General features: G+C 43.5%; 1 protein-coding gene across 2 annotated transcripts in view; it reads left to right on the top strand.

The window, feature by feature from the left end:
- LOC144673661 (F-box/WD repeat-containing protein 11) overlaps positions 1-18942 on the top strand; it is a 165317-nt gene that overhangs the window by 139972 nt on the left and 6403 nt on the right. For both annotated transcript variants that reach the window (XM_078535387.1, XM_078535386.1), the window contains 3 exons: positions 735-845; positions 2440-2518; positions 5066-5255. In XM_078535387.1, coding sequence (XP_078391513.1) covers positions 735-845; positions 2440-2518; positions 5066-5227 — 352 coding nt within the window. In that variant the 3' untranslated portion in view covers positions 5228-5255. The remainder of the gene's footprint in view (positions 1-734; positions 846-2439; positions 2519-5065; positions 5256-18942) is intronic.

Below are 18942 nucleotides of genomic sequence, written 5' to 3'. Positions count from 1 at the left end.
GAACAAGTGTTTTGGACCAATGGTTCCTGAAGCTCCCTACCACTGAAGTTCCCTTTGCATTATGTTTTGGTCTGTTGCTTAAAAACAAAAGATCCAGGTTGATCATGAGTGCATCATGCAACTCCTCGGATGGTAGAAGGAGAACTGGATGGACTTTGATCTTTTTTCATCTGATAATCTTCATGTTCCTAATGTGCACAAGCCGTTAGGCTAAGTAAGATAAAACTCAATAGCAGGATACATGAAAGCAAGGGGCAGTGTAACTTTGTGTGCATTTGTTCCTCCTGTTCTTTACTATGTCCAGTGTAAGGATACCCCTAAGTTTGACCGTGTACAAATGTCAGTTTTATTGTTGATGTGGAAACGCTCGAAGCTTTTGTGGCTTGGCTTCCTGGACATCACTGCACAGGCTCTGTAGGAAACTGGGGGATGCTCACTGGCTTGGACCAGCCCAAGAGCTGACCCTGAACTCTGGACTAATGGCTGGGGGGGCGGGGAGGGGTTGGGGGAAGCATATTTCCTGTTACTGACTGGGTGGGATGTTGGTAGTGACACTGAGGGAAGTACCAAATGGAAAATAGTTCCATTCACCACCACTGACACCTTCCACCTTTTGATGAGAATAGAATTTAGAGAAACAGATCCGTTCACTGATATAGCTCAAGTATTAGTCAAATTCCTTTGTAATGTAAGAATGTTGAAATTGTCTGTAATGTCAGTGTTCCCTTTTGCAGGTTGTGGGACATCGAATGTGGTGCCTGTCTGCGGGTCTTAGAAGGTCATGAGGAATTAGTCCGATGCATTCGATTTGACAACAAAAGGATTGTTAGTGGAGCTTACGATGGGTATGTGGTCTTAATTGTGGACAATACTTGGGGAATAATCTGGAAAGGAAGGCTTTGCATCAATATAGTGCGTCCCATGACTATGGGACGCCCCAAAACTCTTTACAGCCAATGAGATACTTTTGAAGTGCAGTCATTGTTGTAATGTTGGAAAACATCCCATGGGACACATACAAATCCTGCCTATTTGCTCCTGCACTTCTATTTACCTTTTTTGAATTGCACAGGCCTGGAGTTCAGCAAGTGCTGCACACTCATTGGTGGATAAATCCCAAAGGTGAATATCAAAATCTGCTGCTATTGGCAATCTGCAGTGCACAGAGGAAGAATAAGTGAAAGCTATGATATGGTGAAGGCACGTGCGCCACCCTTCCTTTCTTACCAGGTCACACAATTATCTGGGAAAGGCAAAAAGACCTGAGGGCAAACTCCAGGAAATTCCCCTCTAATTCTCTCATGAAATCAAATGGAGAACTAGAAACCCTGCTAATCTTTGACTCACCCTCCCTATCTGGAAATGTCATCTTCTTTCAAATCTGTCCAACTCCTTTTTGAAAGACTGTATGGAATCCATGCTTACCACATACATAGGTAACCTGTTCCAGAGGGAGATGGTTGCCTGGCAAAATAAATAGTTCCTAACTTCTAATCTAACTCTCTGGCACCTTATTTTGGAATCATTTTAACTATCTATCTGAAATACCCAAAATGGTGACAAAGCCTTGGGCTCAGAAGATTTATGATGGAGGTTTATAACCCTGTATTTCTCAATTTTTAAATATGTTATTTAATATAGTCCAATTTATGTTGTTATTGATGAGGATAGTTACTACATGTAGAAAATAATCAAACAATTTGATCCAATCAGTCTGCATTGGTATTTATCCTCCACATGATGTCCTAATCAGCCCTGTTCCCACAGCCCTTTAGGCCCCTTCCTCTCTTGTGTAACCTTTAACAGTGTCCCTGCATTGTAAATATATGCCTTAAAGCTTCCCAGAATCAAACGCACAAACAAGAGCTTGTATTTTACTTAACATCTTTCGTGGCTTTATTATGTCCACATTGTGTACAGCAACATTCCACAACCAGCGGTGAGATAAATGATAAACTAATCTGTTTTGGTGATGTTGGTAGAGGGATAAATATTGGCCATGGCACCAGGGAGATCTCCCCTGTTGCTCTTCCAATGGTGCAATGAGACCTTTTATGCCTACCTGAGAGGCCAGATGTGGCCCTGGTTCAAAGTCTGATCCGAAAGACTTCAGTAGTGTCAGCCTAGATTTTGTGCTCAAGTCTCTGGAGTGGCCTTAACCCATGATCTTCTGACTCGGGGGCCGTGACTGGCATTTTACATTGTGCTTGGTACATTGGCAGGCGTCTGCCTCACCCAAGCACGTTCCGCTAATTTGTGAAACTTATCCGGTGATTAGTAAATTAATGGGTAGAAGGGGTAGGTATGCACCTACGTAGCTGTCGGAATTAAAATCTTGCAGTCCTTAGTGCATTGTGGCCGAGTTTGGCACTTCATTACTCAGTGTTCCCTAGGGCTATATAATATTTCTCAGGATAATATTTGTGTTTCTCCCTCCAGCAAAATCAAAGTATGGGACTTGCAAGCTGCTCTCGATCCTCGAGCTCCTGCAAGTACTTTATGTCTACGCACTTTGGTGGTACGTATCCACGCTTCAGAGTTACCAACCTAGAAATATTCCGCCTATGGGGAGGCTTGCTCCAAGCTGTCAATGTTCAGTCATGGGGAAAATAATTCCTAGCACATGTGGAGTAATTGAACTCTTTTTTTTTGGAAAAGAGTTGTGATTTCAAATACAGTGCCTAAAATGGTGATGGAAACAAATTCAATTTGTGCCTTTCAAAAAGCAATTGTATAAATACTTTAAAGGGAAAAAGTTGTATGGCTCTGGGGAAAGAGAGTGGGGCAATGGGACCAGATAATAGCCCTCTCGCAGATCAGGCACAGGCACAATGAGCAGAATGGCCGCCTCCTGTGATGTATGATTTGATGACAGTTTAGGGTTGAACAAAACCATTTGAACTGCGGAACTATGCAATCTAGATTATGGGTTGGGTAGTGCAGTGGTTCTTATACTGAAATTGTAACCCAGAGACTTGGAGTAATCATGCAGAGAATGAGTTCAAATCCCACCATTTTGAGGCTGTTTGAGAACTTGAATTCTCTTCAACAGCAAAAATAAAAAGCAGTGAAAGTGACTGAGAGGCTGCCAGACAAACCCAACTGATATACTTTTGGGGAAAAAGCCCTGCCAACCTTACCCAATCTGGTCTTAATTCCAGTCCCACAGAAACGAGTGAATTTGGAACTTTCCTAGTCTACCTTGTTACTTGTATATTAATTGTCTGCAGGTGGTGGGTATTAACTGGGGATTCACTTGTGCCCCTATAAATAGGTACAGACTGAAACTATGTTGGGTGAGGAGTTGCATGCTTGTGATGTGTAACTCTGTAAATAAACACTTATAAATGTGTGTAAGGATTGGCTCTGATTCTATCCCTTTCCTGGTTTTCTGCAGTATAACATACCTGACTTAGCTACTCAATCTATAACCCATTGAGTTGTTAGGGAAGTCACACACACAACGTGTTATGCCCAACTATGCAGGTTAATTTGTCTCCTTACAGTGGTCCAGATTGGGCATTGTACAGTGAGATGCAGTGTAAAGGCCTTTGGTACCCCACCAATCCCGGCCTTAGAATAGCAGCCCTACTGTGACAAACTGACTTGTGTGTTTATATCTCTGGCTGTCACCTCTGAGCAAAGTTACTCATTTAATTTGTGAATTGGTGGTAATTTTGGGTGACGGTTGCACTCCTAAATAGGCTCTGATTGGCCTTACTCTTGCATGTAAGGCCCTCACACAAAGCTGAGAGAAGCAGTTCGCGTTCCTTTAGCCCGGGCTCGATTCAAACCTCAAAACCCAGCAGCAAAAAATTAATGTCTGCATCACTGTTCTCCTCTGGTTGATTCTCCCCACCACTGTCGAAATAAATGTTTGTAAAAGCGAATCATGTAGATGCAGTTTAGAGTTTTAAACAAAAGCTTGCAATATGCAGCAACTTTTTTTTGTAAAGCTAAGAGTTGTTGGAAGTGGTGATTGCTGTTTAGCAAAATATTATAGCCACGTTGACAGGTTAAAGACTAACACTTGCTCAGGGGTTTGGAACAGTCCAAATAAATTATGATCACTGGCTGGAAGATGATGGTTTGTTTCATGCCAGAGCCTATCCAGCATTGGAACGATGTGGAGAACCCATCACTTGTTAAGAAAAGCACCACAAGAGCTGTCGGAGCTTCCTGCTAATAACAGGAGAGTTGCTGTGACTGCACCTCGCCGTTCTGTATCTAGAGAGGCTTCACACACAACTCCTGTGCAACTTTGTCCAAACATGTGTCAGTACCCCTATTCCTCTCTGCTTAAATACCAGTACCCATCAAAGTAGTGAAATGCACATTGGACCAGAGGGAAGCATCAGAATCGCATTAAGTCATCAGGAGAGCTGCATCAGGGAGAAACCCCTAACTGATGCTTGACAGTGTAGCAGTTGCCTCCACTGGGGACTGAATGGAAGGGACAAGCATGACAGATCTTGTTCCCCCTCCAATGGGCATCTCCTGTGATCCATGAAAGTTGGTTTCTGAGGGGTTTTGAAAAATGAGGAACTTTTTTTCGCTGTCAGGAGAGTTGGTAACCAAAGGCAACGGCTTTAAGATAATTGACAAAAGAACCTGAGGTGAGATGAGGAGAGTTGTAGTAAGCAGTGATTTCTGATGATTTGATATGCATTGTTTGAAACAGATTCAGTAGTGACTTTAAAAGGGCATTGGATATGTACTTGAAAAGGAAAATTTGCAATGCCACAGGGAAAGAGCAAGGGAGTGGGGCTAACTGGATAGACACAGGTACAAAAGTCTGTATGGCTGTCTTCTGTGCAATAAAATTCTAACCTCTGGAGCCTGCATTTCTGTATTGACAAGTGATGTTGGCAACCTGGGTATTATCGGTGGTATATTCTCACTCTTAAAATGTCCTGAAAGGATTAGGTCACGATATTAATCAGATGTCAAGTAAAGGATAGTCCTATTTCATCAGAATGTCCCTGAGTACTGTAAGGGACAAACCTCTTTCATTTCCAGGAGTGATTGTTTCTGTATATTGACGTGTCATTGACTTTGATTGCAGGAGCACTCTGGCCGGGTATTTCGACTGCAGTTTGATGAGTTTCAGATCATCAGTAGTTCTCATGACGATACCATTCTGATCTGGGATTTCCTGAATGTGCCATCAAGTAACCAGAACGAAACACGTTCTCCATCGAGGACATATACATACATCTCCAGATAACGGAATACGTGGCCACTACCTGGAGCAGGTACTCCCGATTTCAGTTTTTCACTTGCCAGATCTTTCTCACTGCTCCCTCTCTTGGTTGTCCACTGAACAGGAGCCTGCGCCCCCGTCCCCCTTGTCCCAAGCAGCTGTACCTGTGTTGCTCTGGAATTAGGCAGTGTTTGTGCAAGGAATGCTCCGAGATGGCTGTTTCTCAAGAGGTGTGTGCGCCTTATCTGAGTTCCACAGCACCCATTAACAGCTAAACTTGGGTTCACATCTGGCTATGCTGAGAATGATCCAACCTCCTCCTGGCTCCCTGCCAACATTGCTGTGATAACATTGAGTATTTCCTGTTTGATGTGCACTACAGGAGTAAAATACCAATTTGAAGAATATATAAAGAAATAAACTAAGGTACTGAATATTCTCAAGTTAGAGGAACATCCTTTTTAGGATTAACGCATAAAGAAAGTATCTTCAATGTTCTGGCTAAGAATTACTGAGCCTGACTGAGAAATTAGTGGAGCCGGTAACTCAGAGAAGTACTGGGAGAGGTGACTGAGAGAGCTTGGATTAACATCAGTAAAGATACAGTCAGTAACAAACGGTGCTGGGGGAGAGGGGTTACTGAGTGACAGTGAAAGAGAGCTTGGATTAACATCAGTGGAGATACAGTCAATAGCACAGGGCATTGGGGAGATGGGTTACTGAGTGACAGTGTGAGGGAGCTGGATTAACATCAGTAGAGATACTGTCGGTAACACAGGATACTGGGAGAGGTGTTACTGAGTGACTGAGAAAGCTTGGATTAACATCAATAGAGATAGTCAGTAACACGGTGTAGTTGGGGGGGTGGGAGAGAGAAGAGGGGTTACTGAGTGACAGTGTGAGGGGGCTGGATTAACATCAGTAGAAATACAGTCAGTAGCACGGTGCTGAGGGGAGAGGGGTTACTAAGTGACAGTGTGAGGGAGCTGGATGAACATCAGTAGAGTATGTGCTGGGGAGGATGTTATTGCAGGGAGGGATTACTCAGTGATAGTGTGAGAATCTATGTTAACACCAGTAAAGTTACAGTCGGTAACATGGGGTGGGGTAGTGAGTGATAGTGTGAATGAGTTGGATTAACATCAGTTGAGAGATGTTGGATCACTGATTAACTTGTGTGCTTGAGTGAGTGGTTAATTGTTGGATGGTGCAGACTGGTCTTTGAGTCTGCTCTAAAGGCATGCCCACAGCAGTAAATCTCTGCTGCTTCTTGCAGCTTGTGATCTTTTGTACCAATACAACAATTGGGTGATAAAATTTAATTGTACTGCAGCAGCTCCAAACTGAAACGCTGGCAGCTTTGCAAGTGAAATGAGGAGGTGGTCAACATCTGACCTTATATTTTGCAGGCATGTTTGCTACATACCTTGTTAGAAAGCTTCAGCCTTTTGTTACAGACCCTTGGGCATTATAGAGTTCCAAATAGGAAGTTGTCTTGATTCTGTTTGCTGTCAGGCACACACACTGCATTTTACAAGGCTTCCTTAAACACCAAAGCAGTTTGGACCCGCTTCATACATTGGCCGAGTCTTGGGGATGTCTATCTGTAGCTTGCCTTCACAGACCCCAGAATTAACTGACCCAAAACTGAGGCAAGTCTTATAGCTTGTTTAAGATATACAACTGCATCCCTGATGAGGTGAGCTGCAGTATGCCAGAAACACTTGCTATGAGTAAATTCATGGCATGATCTGAATGTAGAATTGCTGAAACAGGCCAACTCATGGACAAAAGCCAAATTTTGATCTTTGGGGTGGATAACAGGTTCTATATTATACAACAATCTTGATTTCAGTAATTTTTTCATTTTTAATCTTGTTTTTGTTCATGGGATGTGGGTGTTGCTGGCTGGGCCAGCATTTATTGCCCTTGAGAAGGTGGTGGTGAGCTGCCTCTTGAACCACTGCAGTCCATGTGGTGTAGGCACACCCACAGTGCTGTTAGGGAGGGAGTTCCAGCATTTTGACCCAGCGACAATGAAGGAACGGCGATATATTTCCAAGTCAGGATGGTGAGTGACTTGGAGGGGAACTTCCAGTTGGTGGGTTCCCATGTGTCTGCTGCCCTTGTCCTTCTGGTAGACGTCATGGATTTGGAAGGTGCTGTCGAAGGAGCTTTGGTGAATTGCTGCAGCATATCTTGTAGGTGGTGCATATTGCTGCAGTTGTGCATCGGTGGTGGAGGGAGTGAATGTTTAACATGGTAGATGGGGTGCCAATCAATGGCTGCTTTGTCCTGGATGGTGTCGAGCTTCTTCAAGTGTTGTTGGAGCTGGACTCATTAGGCAAGTGGAGAGTATTCCATCACACTCCTGACTAGTGCCTTGTAGATGGTGGACAGGCTTTGGGATTCAGGAGGTGAATTACGCTGTGAAGAATTCCCAGCCTCTGACCTGCTAGCCACAGTATTTAAATGGCTGGTCCAGTTCAGTTGCTGGTCAATGGTAACCCTCGGGATGTTGATGGGGGGGGATTCAGCGATGGAAATGTTATTGAATGTCAAGGGGCGATGGTTAGATTCTCTCTTGTTGGAGATGGACATTGCTTGGCACTTGTGTGGCATGAATGTTACTTGCCACTTGTCAGCCCAAGCTTGGATGTTGTCCAGGTCTTGCTGGATATGGACACGGACTGCTTCAGTATCTGAGGAGCCACGAATGGTGCCGAACATTGTGCAATCATCAGCGAACATCCCCACTTCTGACCTTATGATGGAAGGAAGGTCATTGATGAAGTAACTGAAAATGGTTGGGCCGAGGACACTGCCCTGAGGAACTCCTGCAACGATGTCCTTGGATTGAGATGATTGACCTCTAACAACCACAACCATCTTCCTTTGTGCTAGGTATGACTCCAACCAGCAGAGAGGTTTCTCCCTGATTCCCATTGACTGTCAACGACCCCTTCCATCGCTTGGCTGAAGATAGAGAGTAGACTGATGGAGCAGTAATTGGCCAGGTTGGATTTGTCCTGCTTTTTGTGGACAGGATGTATGTACCTGGGCAATTTTCCGCATTGCTGGATAGATGCCAGTGTTGTAGCTGTACTGGAACAGCTTGGCTCGGGGCGCGGCAAGCTCTGGAACACGAGCCTTCAGTACCATTGCCGGAATGTTGTCAGGACCCATAGTCTTTGCAGTATCCAGTGCCTTCACCAGGTTGACACCTCATTTTTGGGTATGCCTGGTTCTGCTCCTGGCATGCACTCCTGCACTCTTTATTGAACTAGGGCTGAACCTGGCTTGGTGGTAATGGTAGAGTGGAGCATATGCCAGGCCATGAAGTATCAGATTATAGTTGAATACAATTCTGCTGCTGCTGATGGTCCACAGCACCTCTTGGGATGGCCTGTTTTGAGTTGCTAGATCTGTTTGAAATCATTTAGCATGGTGATAGTGCCATTCAACATGAGTTAGGGCATCCCCAATGTGAAAACCATAAGATGTAGGAGCAGAAGTAGGCCATTCAGCCCATTGAGTCGGCTCTGCCATTCAATGAGATCACGGCTGATCTGATAATCCTCAACTCCACTTTCCCGCCTTTTCTCCATAATCCTTGATTCCCTCACTGATTAAAAATCTGTCTATCTCAGCCTTGAATATACTTAACAACCCAGCCCCTACAGCTTTCTGTGGTAAAGAATTCCACAGATTCTAAAGAGAAGTAATTCCTCCTAATCTCTGTTTTAAATGGGTGCCCTCTTACGGTGAGGTTATGCCCTCTGGTCCTAGACTGTCCCACAAGGGGAAACAACCTCTCAGCATTTGCCCTATCAAACCCCCTAAGAATCTTATGTGTTTCAATGTGTCTCATTCTTCTAAACTCCAATGAGTACAGGCCAAACCTACTCAACCTCTCCTCATAAGACAATCCCTCCATTCCTGGGATCAGCCTAGTGAACCTTCTCTGGACTGTCTCCAATGCCAGTATATATTTCCTTAGGTAAGGGGACCTTTGTCTCCACAAGGACTGTGTGGTGGTCACCCCTATCAATGTTGTCATAGACACATGCATCTGTGACAGGTAGATTGGTGAGGATGACATCAAGTAGGTTTTTCCCCCTTGGTTCCCTCCCCAGTCTAGCAACTATGTCCTTTGGGATTTGGCCAGCTTGGTCAGTAGTGGTGCTACCGAGCCACTCTTGGTGATGGACATTGAAGTTCCCCACCCAGAGAACATTCTACACCCTTGCCACCCCCAGTGCCTCCCCCAAGTGATGTTCAGCATGGAGGAGCACTGATTCATTAGCTGAGGGGTTGGGTATTGGGGGCGGTGGGTGGTAATCAGCAGGAGGTTTCCTTGCCCATATTTGACCCAATGCCATGAAACTTCACTGGGTCCAGGGTCGATGTTGAGTCCCAGGGCTTATCCCTGCTGACTGTGTACCACTGCGCAGCCACCTCTGTTCGATCTGTTCTACCAGTGGGACAGGACATACCGGGGGATGGCGATGGTGGTGTCTAGGACATAGTAATACCCACCAAGTCATACCTTACAGCTCTTACAGTGAGACAGCTCTCCCACTTTTGGCAGAAGACTTCCCCGTCCCTGATGTTAATAAGGAGGACTTTACAGGGTCGACGGGGCTAGGTTTGCTCGTCGTTTCCGGTGCCTAGGTAGATATCGGGTGGTCTGTCTGGTTTAATTCCTTTTTGACATTACTGTCAAAGTCACATTACTAGCGGATAGATTCAACTGAGTCACTTGCTAGACCGTTAAGAGTCACATGTAGGTCAGACTAGAATGGCAGATTCCCTCCCCAAAAGGACATTAATGAACCAGATGAGTTTTATGATGGACAGTTGTTTCATGATCACCATTACTGAGACTAGCTTTCAATTCCAGATTTATTAATCTGAATTTAACTTCCACTAGCTTTTGTGGTGGGATTTGAACCCATGTCACCAGCATATTAGCCTGGGCCTCTGGATTGCGGATCCAATGACATTACCACCAGCAACCCCCCTGCCACCGCCACCACCACCAGCCCCACCCCCACCCCCAACTGTGGTTACGTGTGTGTGGCTCTTGGGCGTTTCAGGGTGTGAACTTGCGTTCTTTGTTTAAAGAGTTCTGTATCGGAGCGGGGAGGTCAAGAGGGCCATTTGGCCCTTCAAGCCTGCTCTGCCATTCAATAAGATCATGGCTGATCTGTTTGTGTTTTGAATTCCACATTCCCATCTACTTCTGATAACCTTAGATTCTTGTTAGGCAAGGGAATCTATCTACCTCCGCCTTAAAATTTTCAATGACCCTGCCTCCACAGAACAGAGTGTTCCAAAGTTACACAACCCTCAGAGAAAATAAATTCACCTCATTCTCTGTCCTAAAAGGGGAACTCCTAGTTGTAAAACAGTGCCCCTTAGTTCTGGACTCACCCACAAGAGGAAACATCCTTTTCATGTCCACATTGTCAAACTGTTCAGGATCTTAAATACTTCAATCAAGTCACCCCTCGCTCTTTTAAACTCCAGTGGAAACAAGCCCAGTATGTCTAACCTTTCCCCATTCCAGGTATCAGTCTAGTAAACCTTCTCTGAACTGCCTCTGACATATTTACATCCTTCCTTAAATAAGGAGAGCAAAGCTGCACACACTATTTGAGATGTGGTCTCACCAATGCCCTGTATAACTGAAGCATAACATCCTTACTTTTATGTTCAATTCCTCTTTGAATAAAGGATAGCATCCCATTAGCCTTAGTATGCAGATACAGCAAATAACTAATTTTTGGGACCCATGTACTAACACACCTAGATCTCGCTGCAGCTTAGAATTCTACAGTCGTTCTCCATTTAAGTAATGTTCTGCTTTTTTTTATTCTTCCTGCCAAAGTGGACAACTTCACATTTTCCCACATTACACGTCATCTGCCAGATTTTTGCCCACTCCCTCAACCTATCTATATCCATCTACAACCTCCCTATGTCCTCTTCACAACATACTTTCCTACCTATCTTAGTGTCATCTGCAAATTTAGCTACCATGTCTTCACTCCCTTGATCTTAAGTCATTGATATAAAATGTAAAAAATTGAGGTCCCAGCACAGACCCCTGCGGGATTCCACTCGTCACATCCTGCCAATCCGCAAAAAACCCATTTATGTGTACACTCTATTTTCTGCCTGCCTGCCAGCCAGCCAATCTTATCATTGTTAATATGTTAACTCCTACACCATGAGCTTTTATTTTCCACAATAGCCTTTGTTGTGGCACCATATCAAATGCCTTCTGGAAATCCAAGTACAGTACGTCTACAGGCTCCCCTTTATCCACAGCATGTTACTCCTTCAAAGCACTCCGATAAATTGGTTAAACATGATTCCCCTTTCATAAAACCATGCGGACTCTTCCCGATTATCTTGAATTTTTCTAATGCCCAGCTATGACCTCCTTAATGATAATTTCTAACACTTTCCCCACTACTGACATTAAGCTAACTGGCCTATAGTTTCCTGTTTTCTGCCTCCCTCCCTTCTTGAATAGAGGGGTTAGGTTTGCTACTTTCCAGTCTGATGGAACCTTTCCAGAATCTAGCGAATTTTGGAAAATTAACACCAACGCATCTGCTACCTCATTAACCGCCATTTTTAAGACCCTAGGATGAAGCCTATCAGGACCCGGAGACTTGCCAGCCCACAGCTCCATCAGTTTGCTCAGTACTGCTTTCCTAGTGATTGTAATTTCACCAAGTTCCCCTCTCCCCTCTGCCTCCTGATTTACGGCTATTACTGGAATGTTTTTTGTGTCCTCTATAATGAAGACAAGCAAAATATTTGTTCATTAATTATTACTATTAACCCTCCATTCTCTCTCTAGAGGACCAACACTCACTTTATTTACACTTTTCCTGTTTAAATACCTGTAGAAACCCTTGATACCCATTTTTACATTTCTAGCTAGCTTTCCTCTCATACTCTAATTTCTCTCTCCTGATTAATCTTTTAGTCATTCTCTGCCGTTCTTTATATTCTGACCGATCATCTGACCTGCCACGCATCTTAAGTAGTATCTGTATAACCTGCTCTTCCTCCTTCCCCATGACACTCCAAAAGTCCTTTCCATCCTCCACTCTACTCCACCGGCTTTCAACCTCATGGTACTGAGATCCAGGATGCCCACTGTTGACTGCTCTGTTATGAATGCTACCTGCATTAATTCTGGTTCCTGACAGCCTAGCTCCAAAGTGATTCTAGACCTTAATTACTGCCATGTTCTGGTCGTGTCTTCATCTATACCTTCGCTGTCTGGAGGACAGCAAGACCATGTGTGACCTATAAATTCACATGAATATAGTCACAACATACATGTTCACCTTATTCTCAGGAGAACAAAGACCTCTATAGCAAACATGTGATTGAAATGTTTGCTAACAGTAGGTAGATATATACCCTAGCTGTAATTCAGTTATCCTCTTAAAATGCTTGCTCTCTGGCCCACATGCCTGTTATTTTGGTCTTGCGTTCTTCCACTTTGTTTCTTTACAACATGCCAGTCTGCATGGTACTGTTTGATGTCACCTCCTCTCCATCAACTCCAAACCACACAGGAATGGCCCATTATTTGGTGGCACTCTCAACCTCACCCCCTTTCCCCAAGCGCATACCGCTCCCATAGATCTCTATCAGGAAACCAAACTTATACAGAGGCCCTGAAACTCCCTAAGCAGCAGGAATACAAGCAGCCTGGGCTGCTACATGTATTTCGGTGAATGGAGATGTGGGCACTAGAACCCCCTGTGCATCCTCACAGTCTTATAGTGGCACACAAGTGAATTCAGGACCTGGAGCAGGAAGGATACCACTGCAAGCTGATAGAGGTTCTAAGGATACTCTCGCATCACTTGGGATATAAACTCTGTCAATACTATCTGTACCCAATGGAGCAACTCCACTTTATTCATTCGCCTCCTTCCAAGAAGTTGCCACAGTATTGTACAGCGATGTATATTAATGCATAAGAACAGCTCAAGTTTTACTTGACACAAGATGTATGTTTTTAAAGAGGTCAACGCTTTTTCATAACTTCACAGACCTCAAACTGAATTTTGGCCTGTAGAATGTTCTGAAATTTCTTAATCTTATATGCTAACAAACCAAGCTCCTGAGTGTAGTGCCTCATAGTGATAGACAAACTAAAGCAGATTGGAAATCAAAAAATAACAATTACAGAAAATGGATCAGTTTCACAAAAGGAATTTCTAGTTGTTCAAAGGTGAGCTGCCTTGAACTTAGCTTGGCACATTTCTTAGAGCCACTGAATTCATCCACTAGAATTCTTTACGTAGCCTGTGTGAAATCAATGCCATAGCCCAAATGTGTTAAACTGTCAAATACAAATGGTTGATTTATCAGCCCTCCTGTATTCATGCTAGAGTGCAGATCCACAAGCCCTGGTGACCCTGTCACCTGTCCCAGTTGACCATCCTTTCTGTGTGAAGGCAGTGGGCAGCTGAGTCTGCTTCCGTCCTCCACTGATGTCCATGCAGTACTTCCAGGCAGAATTCATTGGATAACAAGGGAGAATGGAAACGTTGGCTGATTTCCCTCCTGTTGACCACAATCGGCTAACTCCATACAACTCCACCTGCTCTGTATATCTGTTACACTTTGCCTTTACTAAATGAGCTCTTGAATGTATTTCTTTTTCCAATGGAGCAAACTGAACTGGTGGCTCTGATAGTTTCCCACACCTATGGCTGCATTCGATATGCCACCTGGAAACTTATGTACAGTCTTTTCCTTTGGCCAGATGAACTTTAGTCTTGTTAAGGATATGGGTGGTAGTTCTGCACAGCGCACTGCATTCCAACAGAAACCGATGTGGGCCTTGGTTGCAATTATATACATTTTCATAGAAAGTGAAGCTTCAGTTTTAGCAGTCCCAATTCAACACTATTGCCTGCACTCCACACTCCTTTCTCAGCTGTCAAAGGAAATAGTATGCAGTTCAGAACATAATTCGTGACAGCTTTTGGCTAAGAATGAATTTTTCATTCCTTGCTGTTGAATTCATTTTCATTGCTGTAACCTGATTAAAATTGTTCCCATATGATAACCTGCCACTCCTGAATTGTGCTGTAACTGGAAAACATAGAAAAAGCCTTGCATTTTGGTTTCTCTGACTGCAAATAGTTGTTCTTCAACTAAGTTAGTTCATTAACCAGTGAACCCCAGGAGATGTGATTGGCCAGAAATCAGTGCCTTTCATTACCTGGTTTGATGCCTTAAACACTCCTCTGAACCAGATGGAAGGGCCACTGTAGCGATTCTATTTGGCAAATATGCCAAGTAAGGTTGAGCTTCTCCCTGTCAAAGAGGCAGATGTGGTTACATGTCTGTAGCCTGAGGTTATTCCATGTGTGGTGAACACCATTCAATGTGTTTGTTATTTTTATTGCAAGTGTTTTGTGTATTTGGAGTTGTCTTTATAGCACATATTCAAAATCACCACTCACACTATGGAGGCTCCAATGAAAACAGTACACAATAGACATAGGACCATACAAGAACATATTGTGCCTTTGGATGAAAAAAAATTGTTTATTCATTCTTGACAATCTGCACACTGGGAATAGGTAAAGCTGATGCAACATTCTGCAAACCAGGGGAAAGGTCGGAGAGAAGTGGAATTGCAAAGGACAAGATGTTCTTCCGTGGGTGACCGTTCCCTTTGATCTTTTAAGTTGCTCTGATGTCATCAGCATGAGGCTTCCCAACCTTGCGTTCTGACATTAAAGCGGCAGTTTGTCTTTGCTAAAAACAAAAAGCTAAAAGCTACTGCGGATGCTGGAAATCCAAAACAAAATAAAAACAGAATTACCTGGAAAAACTCAGCAAGTCTGGCAGCATCGGCGGAGAAGAAATCAGTCAACGTTTCGAGCCCTCATGGCCCTTCAGCAGAACTGAAGCATAGTTTCAACAAGGGAGAAATATAAATTGGTTTAAGGTGGGTGGGGGGGAAGAGACACATTGAGGGTGTGGTGTGAGCAGATAATCAAAAGATGTCAGAGACAAAAGGGTCAAAGAGGTGTTGAAGGTGGTGGTCTTTGTCTGAGAAAAGTGCTAATTAAGAATGCAAGACAGGATATTCAAAGTACAGCTCTAGTGGGGGTGGGGTGGAAAGACTAAAGGTTTTAGTTTTAGATTTAAAAATAATGGAAATAGGTGGGGAAAGAAGAATCTATATAAATTATTGAAAAAAAAGGCGGGTGGGGGGGGGAAAAGAAACGGGGTGGGGATGGGGGGAGGGGGGTTTAAGATCTAAAGTTGTTGAATTCAATATTCAGCCCAGAAGGCTGTAAAGTGCCTAGTCGGAAGATGAGGTGCTGTTCCTCCAGTTTGCGTTGGGCTTCACTGGAACAATGCAGCAAGCCAAGGACAGACATGTGGGCAAGAGAACAGGGTGGAGTGTTAAAATGGCAAGCGACAGGGAGGTTTGGGTCTTTCTTGCGGACAGACCGCAGGTGTTCCGCAAAACGGTCGCCCAGTTTGCGTTTGGTCTCTCCAATGTAGAGGAGACCTGTCTTTGCCCCTATTTGGTAATGTTTTTATTGTGTTTTCATTGAAGGCTTGTCCACTTTTATGTCATTTGTTTGTATCATTTCATAGGTGAAATTAATGGTTAAAACAGTCTCAGGTTTCAAAAACTGCACAAAGTGAAGATGTGAGCTAACCATGGTCAATGCCTTTAATGTTCTTCCAAGTACAATGTGGTATTGTATCACTTTCAACCTGGCTTCTCAGCCCATTCCTTTTGGAAAGAGCCTCGTGCAGCTTGGTTTTCATTACAAACTCACTACGTTTCACAGGAATTGTTGGTCAGACCAGCGTAGTATTGGTCTTGAAGAGACTAGGTCTTTGACACCGATTGTCTCTTACATTTTGAGCCAGCCGTCTATCTTTTGCAGTGTAATGATAACTTACATTTATATAGCACCTTTAACAGTAAATAGCCCTAAGGTGCTTCGCAGGAGCATTATCAAAGAACAAAATGACACTGAGCTGCATAAGGAGATATTAAGTTAGATTTGTTTTTAAAATTTGGGTTAAAGAACTAGGTTTTAAGGAGAGTCTTAATGGAGGATACAGAGGTGAAAGGTTTAGGGAGGCAATTCCAGAGCTTAGGATCTAGGCACCTTAAACCAAGACTGCCAAAAGATGAGCAATGAAAATAAAGGATGCCCAAAAGACTGGAGTTAGAGGAGTGCACAGATCTTGAAGGGTTATAGGAGGGGGGAGATCATTTCTGTTGATCAGGAAAGGAAGGATTATGTTTGTACTATTTTGTGGCCCCCAAAAGGTTTAGCAGTATCTCTCTGATAGGAATCAGATTCCTAAGCAGACTTCTTAAAGAAATAAAGTTCCAGTTGACGACATTGCTTCAATTCGATCAGGCAATTTACTGAGAGGGGGTAGCCTCGTACAACAAGTCATGAGCTTACTTTGATGCAGACAAGTGGCTCCATGAATGATTCAGACTCCAGGGTTGTAGGTACCAGTGCATAGTGTTCTCTTTTAGTCTTCCTTCACTTTCAGGTGCTCACAATCATGTCTGTTGATGCAGCCAAATATTGCAGGACCCTCTTCATACACACAGTCTAGAGGCATGGCTTACATGACAATCCAGTCAGCGTTGTCATATTCTACCAGCTCAGGGTTCTTGTCAACACAGAAATCTCAATTCGAGCCAAGTGAAAACTTTCGTCGACGTCCTTTTGTAGACATAGCCAATGAAGGGCTACACTGCCAGTAATTTTCCATATTTCTGGAGTTTGCCCTACGCAAAGAAAAAGATTGGATAACAGCAGTTACTTGTGGAACCCCCAATGTAAGGTTTGTTAGTGAGAATTCCCTGCACATAAACCAACTTTACTATTGCTTTCCTCATAATTCTCTCCTTATTGTTCGATAAGCCTCAGCCCGAGATCTAAGGTTTGAGGAATAAAATGGTCTTTAGGATATTTATCTGCAACAGGAAGCTCTTTTTCTGTCTCCTGCTTCCTGTGTGGTGGAGAATGCGGGAGGAGTAGGAAAATGATATCCAGAGCTTATGAAGCACAGGAGTCTGCCTGGCACACCACATCCAAGCTTCGAGGTAAAGTTAATTTTGTGGTCCAATTTCAATCTTTTCCTGACTATTTTTTGGCAGATAATTCAACCGTTTCTCAGAACAACCTGAGCAGAGCCCCCTCTTGTCCTTTGCATTATTCGTAACCCTGTCTCCAGACATAGACTTTTCCAGGTTGCTAATAGAATGTCTTTTCCAAGCCACAGTCTTAACCACAAGTTTCACCTCTCTCAAAGTTGAAGCAGGCTCCATTTGACATCACTCCTAAAACTACCATGGAAAACTTAGACATTTCTACAAGACCATCCTGCTTTGAATCTTCACTTAAAGACCTGAGCCACACAGAGCTGTAGGGCTCCTCCTGAGGGCCATCTTGTGCTGCCTGTGATAAGTGCTAAAATGAAGAAAGGCAAACTGCCCACATCATTGACCTGAGGCCTTCTCCAAGCACTGAGCCTGCCCCCTCTTTGCCATTGCTTGTGAGATTAACAATATGGTCCCTTATCAAAATAAACTTCAATTTATTTTAAAATCTCACTGCTGAAACACTGGGACAGTATTTTCTCTCTTTTTGTGTATATTCTTTAGGGTATGGATTCTTGCCCAATTAATTACCAGCCAAAAATAAGTTCAAAGGATAAAGCATAGCCAATAAAAATAATAGTAAAAGGCATTATTTTATCACAGGCCTGCAAAAATGTAGTTCTTATCCCACCTTGCATCTCGACTTTGATCTTTTAGTGCAGAATTTCATAGCCAGCAATAAATGAGTACATTTTCCATCGCATCACCTTCAAAGCTGATCTAGTGCCAGGCTGGCCATTATAGCATAGGCCTTAACGGTTGCATTCATAAGTGGGGAAGGAGAGGGCTGGGTTTGTCTGCTAGCAGTGTGCAGATAGTACAGGCAGTGTCTGCGGTGTTACCACAGACTTGTTAATTCCACTTGGGGGATGATTTCAGTCTAATTTCATGATTTTGCAAAGGCCTTCTCTTAAAAGTTGCACTTGGAGCCATATTAATAGCGCTGTTGGCCCTTTTGAAATTTTAGAGGCAAGGGCAGTTCACTGAAGCAGCACCTACATATTTGCTGAATAAAATAGTCAAGTCTTGGACTGTTCAAAATATGGAATGATTCACAAAAGCAATGTTTCACAAATTGAAGGCTCAACTGTGTGGACCGCTTTCTTTTACCTTAGAATAGATCAAAGCTTCCAGGTGGTAAAGAGAGAGCTTACATTTTTATATTACCTTTCAAAGGTCAGCTGTGGGCCTCTAAGCCAGAAGGTTGTGGGTTCAAGTCCCACTTCAGAGACTTAAGCATATAATTTAAATGACACTCCAGCACAGTACTGAGGGAGTGCTGCACTGTTGGGAGGTGCTGTGCTTGGATGAGAGGTTAAACCATGATGCCATCTACCCTCTCAGGTGGACGTAAAAGATCCCATGACACTATTTGAAGATGAGAAAGGGGAGTTCATCCAGTGTCCTGCCTGATATTTGTCCCTCAACTAACATTCGCTGAAACTGATGGTAGTTATTCTCACATGGCAGTTTGAGAGAGCTTGTTGTTCACAAATTAGCTGCTTTGTTTTTTGAGTTATACCAATGA

This window comes from Cetorhinus maximus, unplaced genomic scaffold (genome assembly GCF_964194155.1).
Source record: "Cetorhinus maximus unplaced genomic scaffold, sCetMax3.hap1.1 HAP1_SCAFFOLD_425, whole genome shotgun sequence".
Lineage (NCBI taxonomy): Eukaryota > Metazoa > Chordata > Chondrichthyes > Lamniformes > Cetorhinidae > Cetorhinus > Cetorhinus maximus.
The sequence above is the reverse complement of the archived record's forward strand: the minus strand, read 5'-3'. Positions and strand labels throughout refer to the sequence as shown.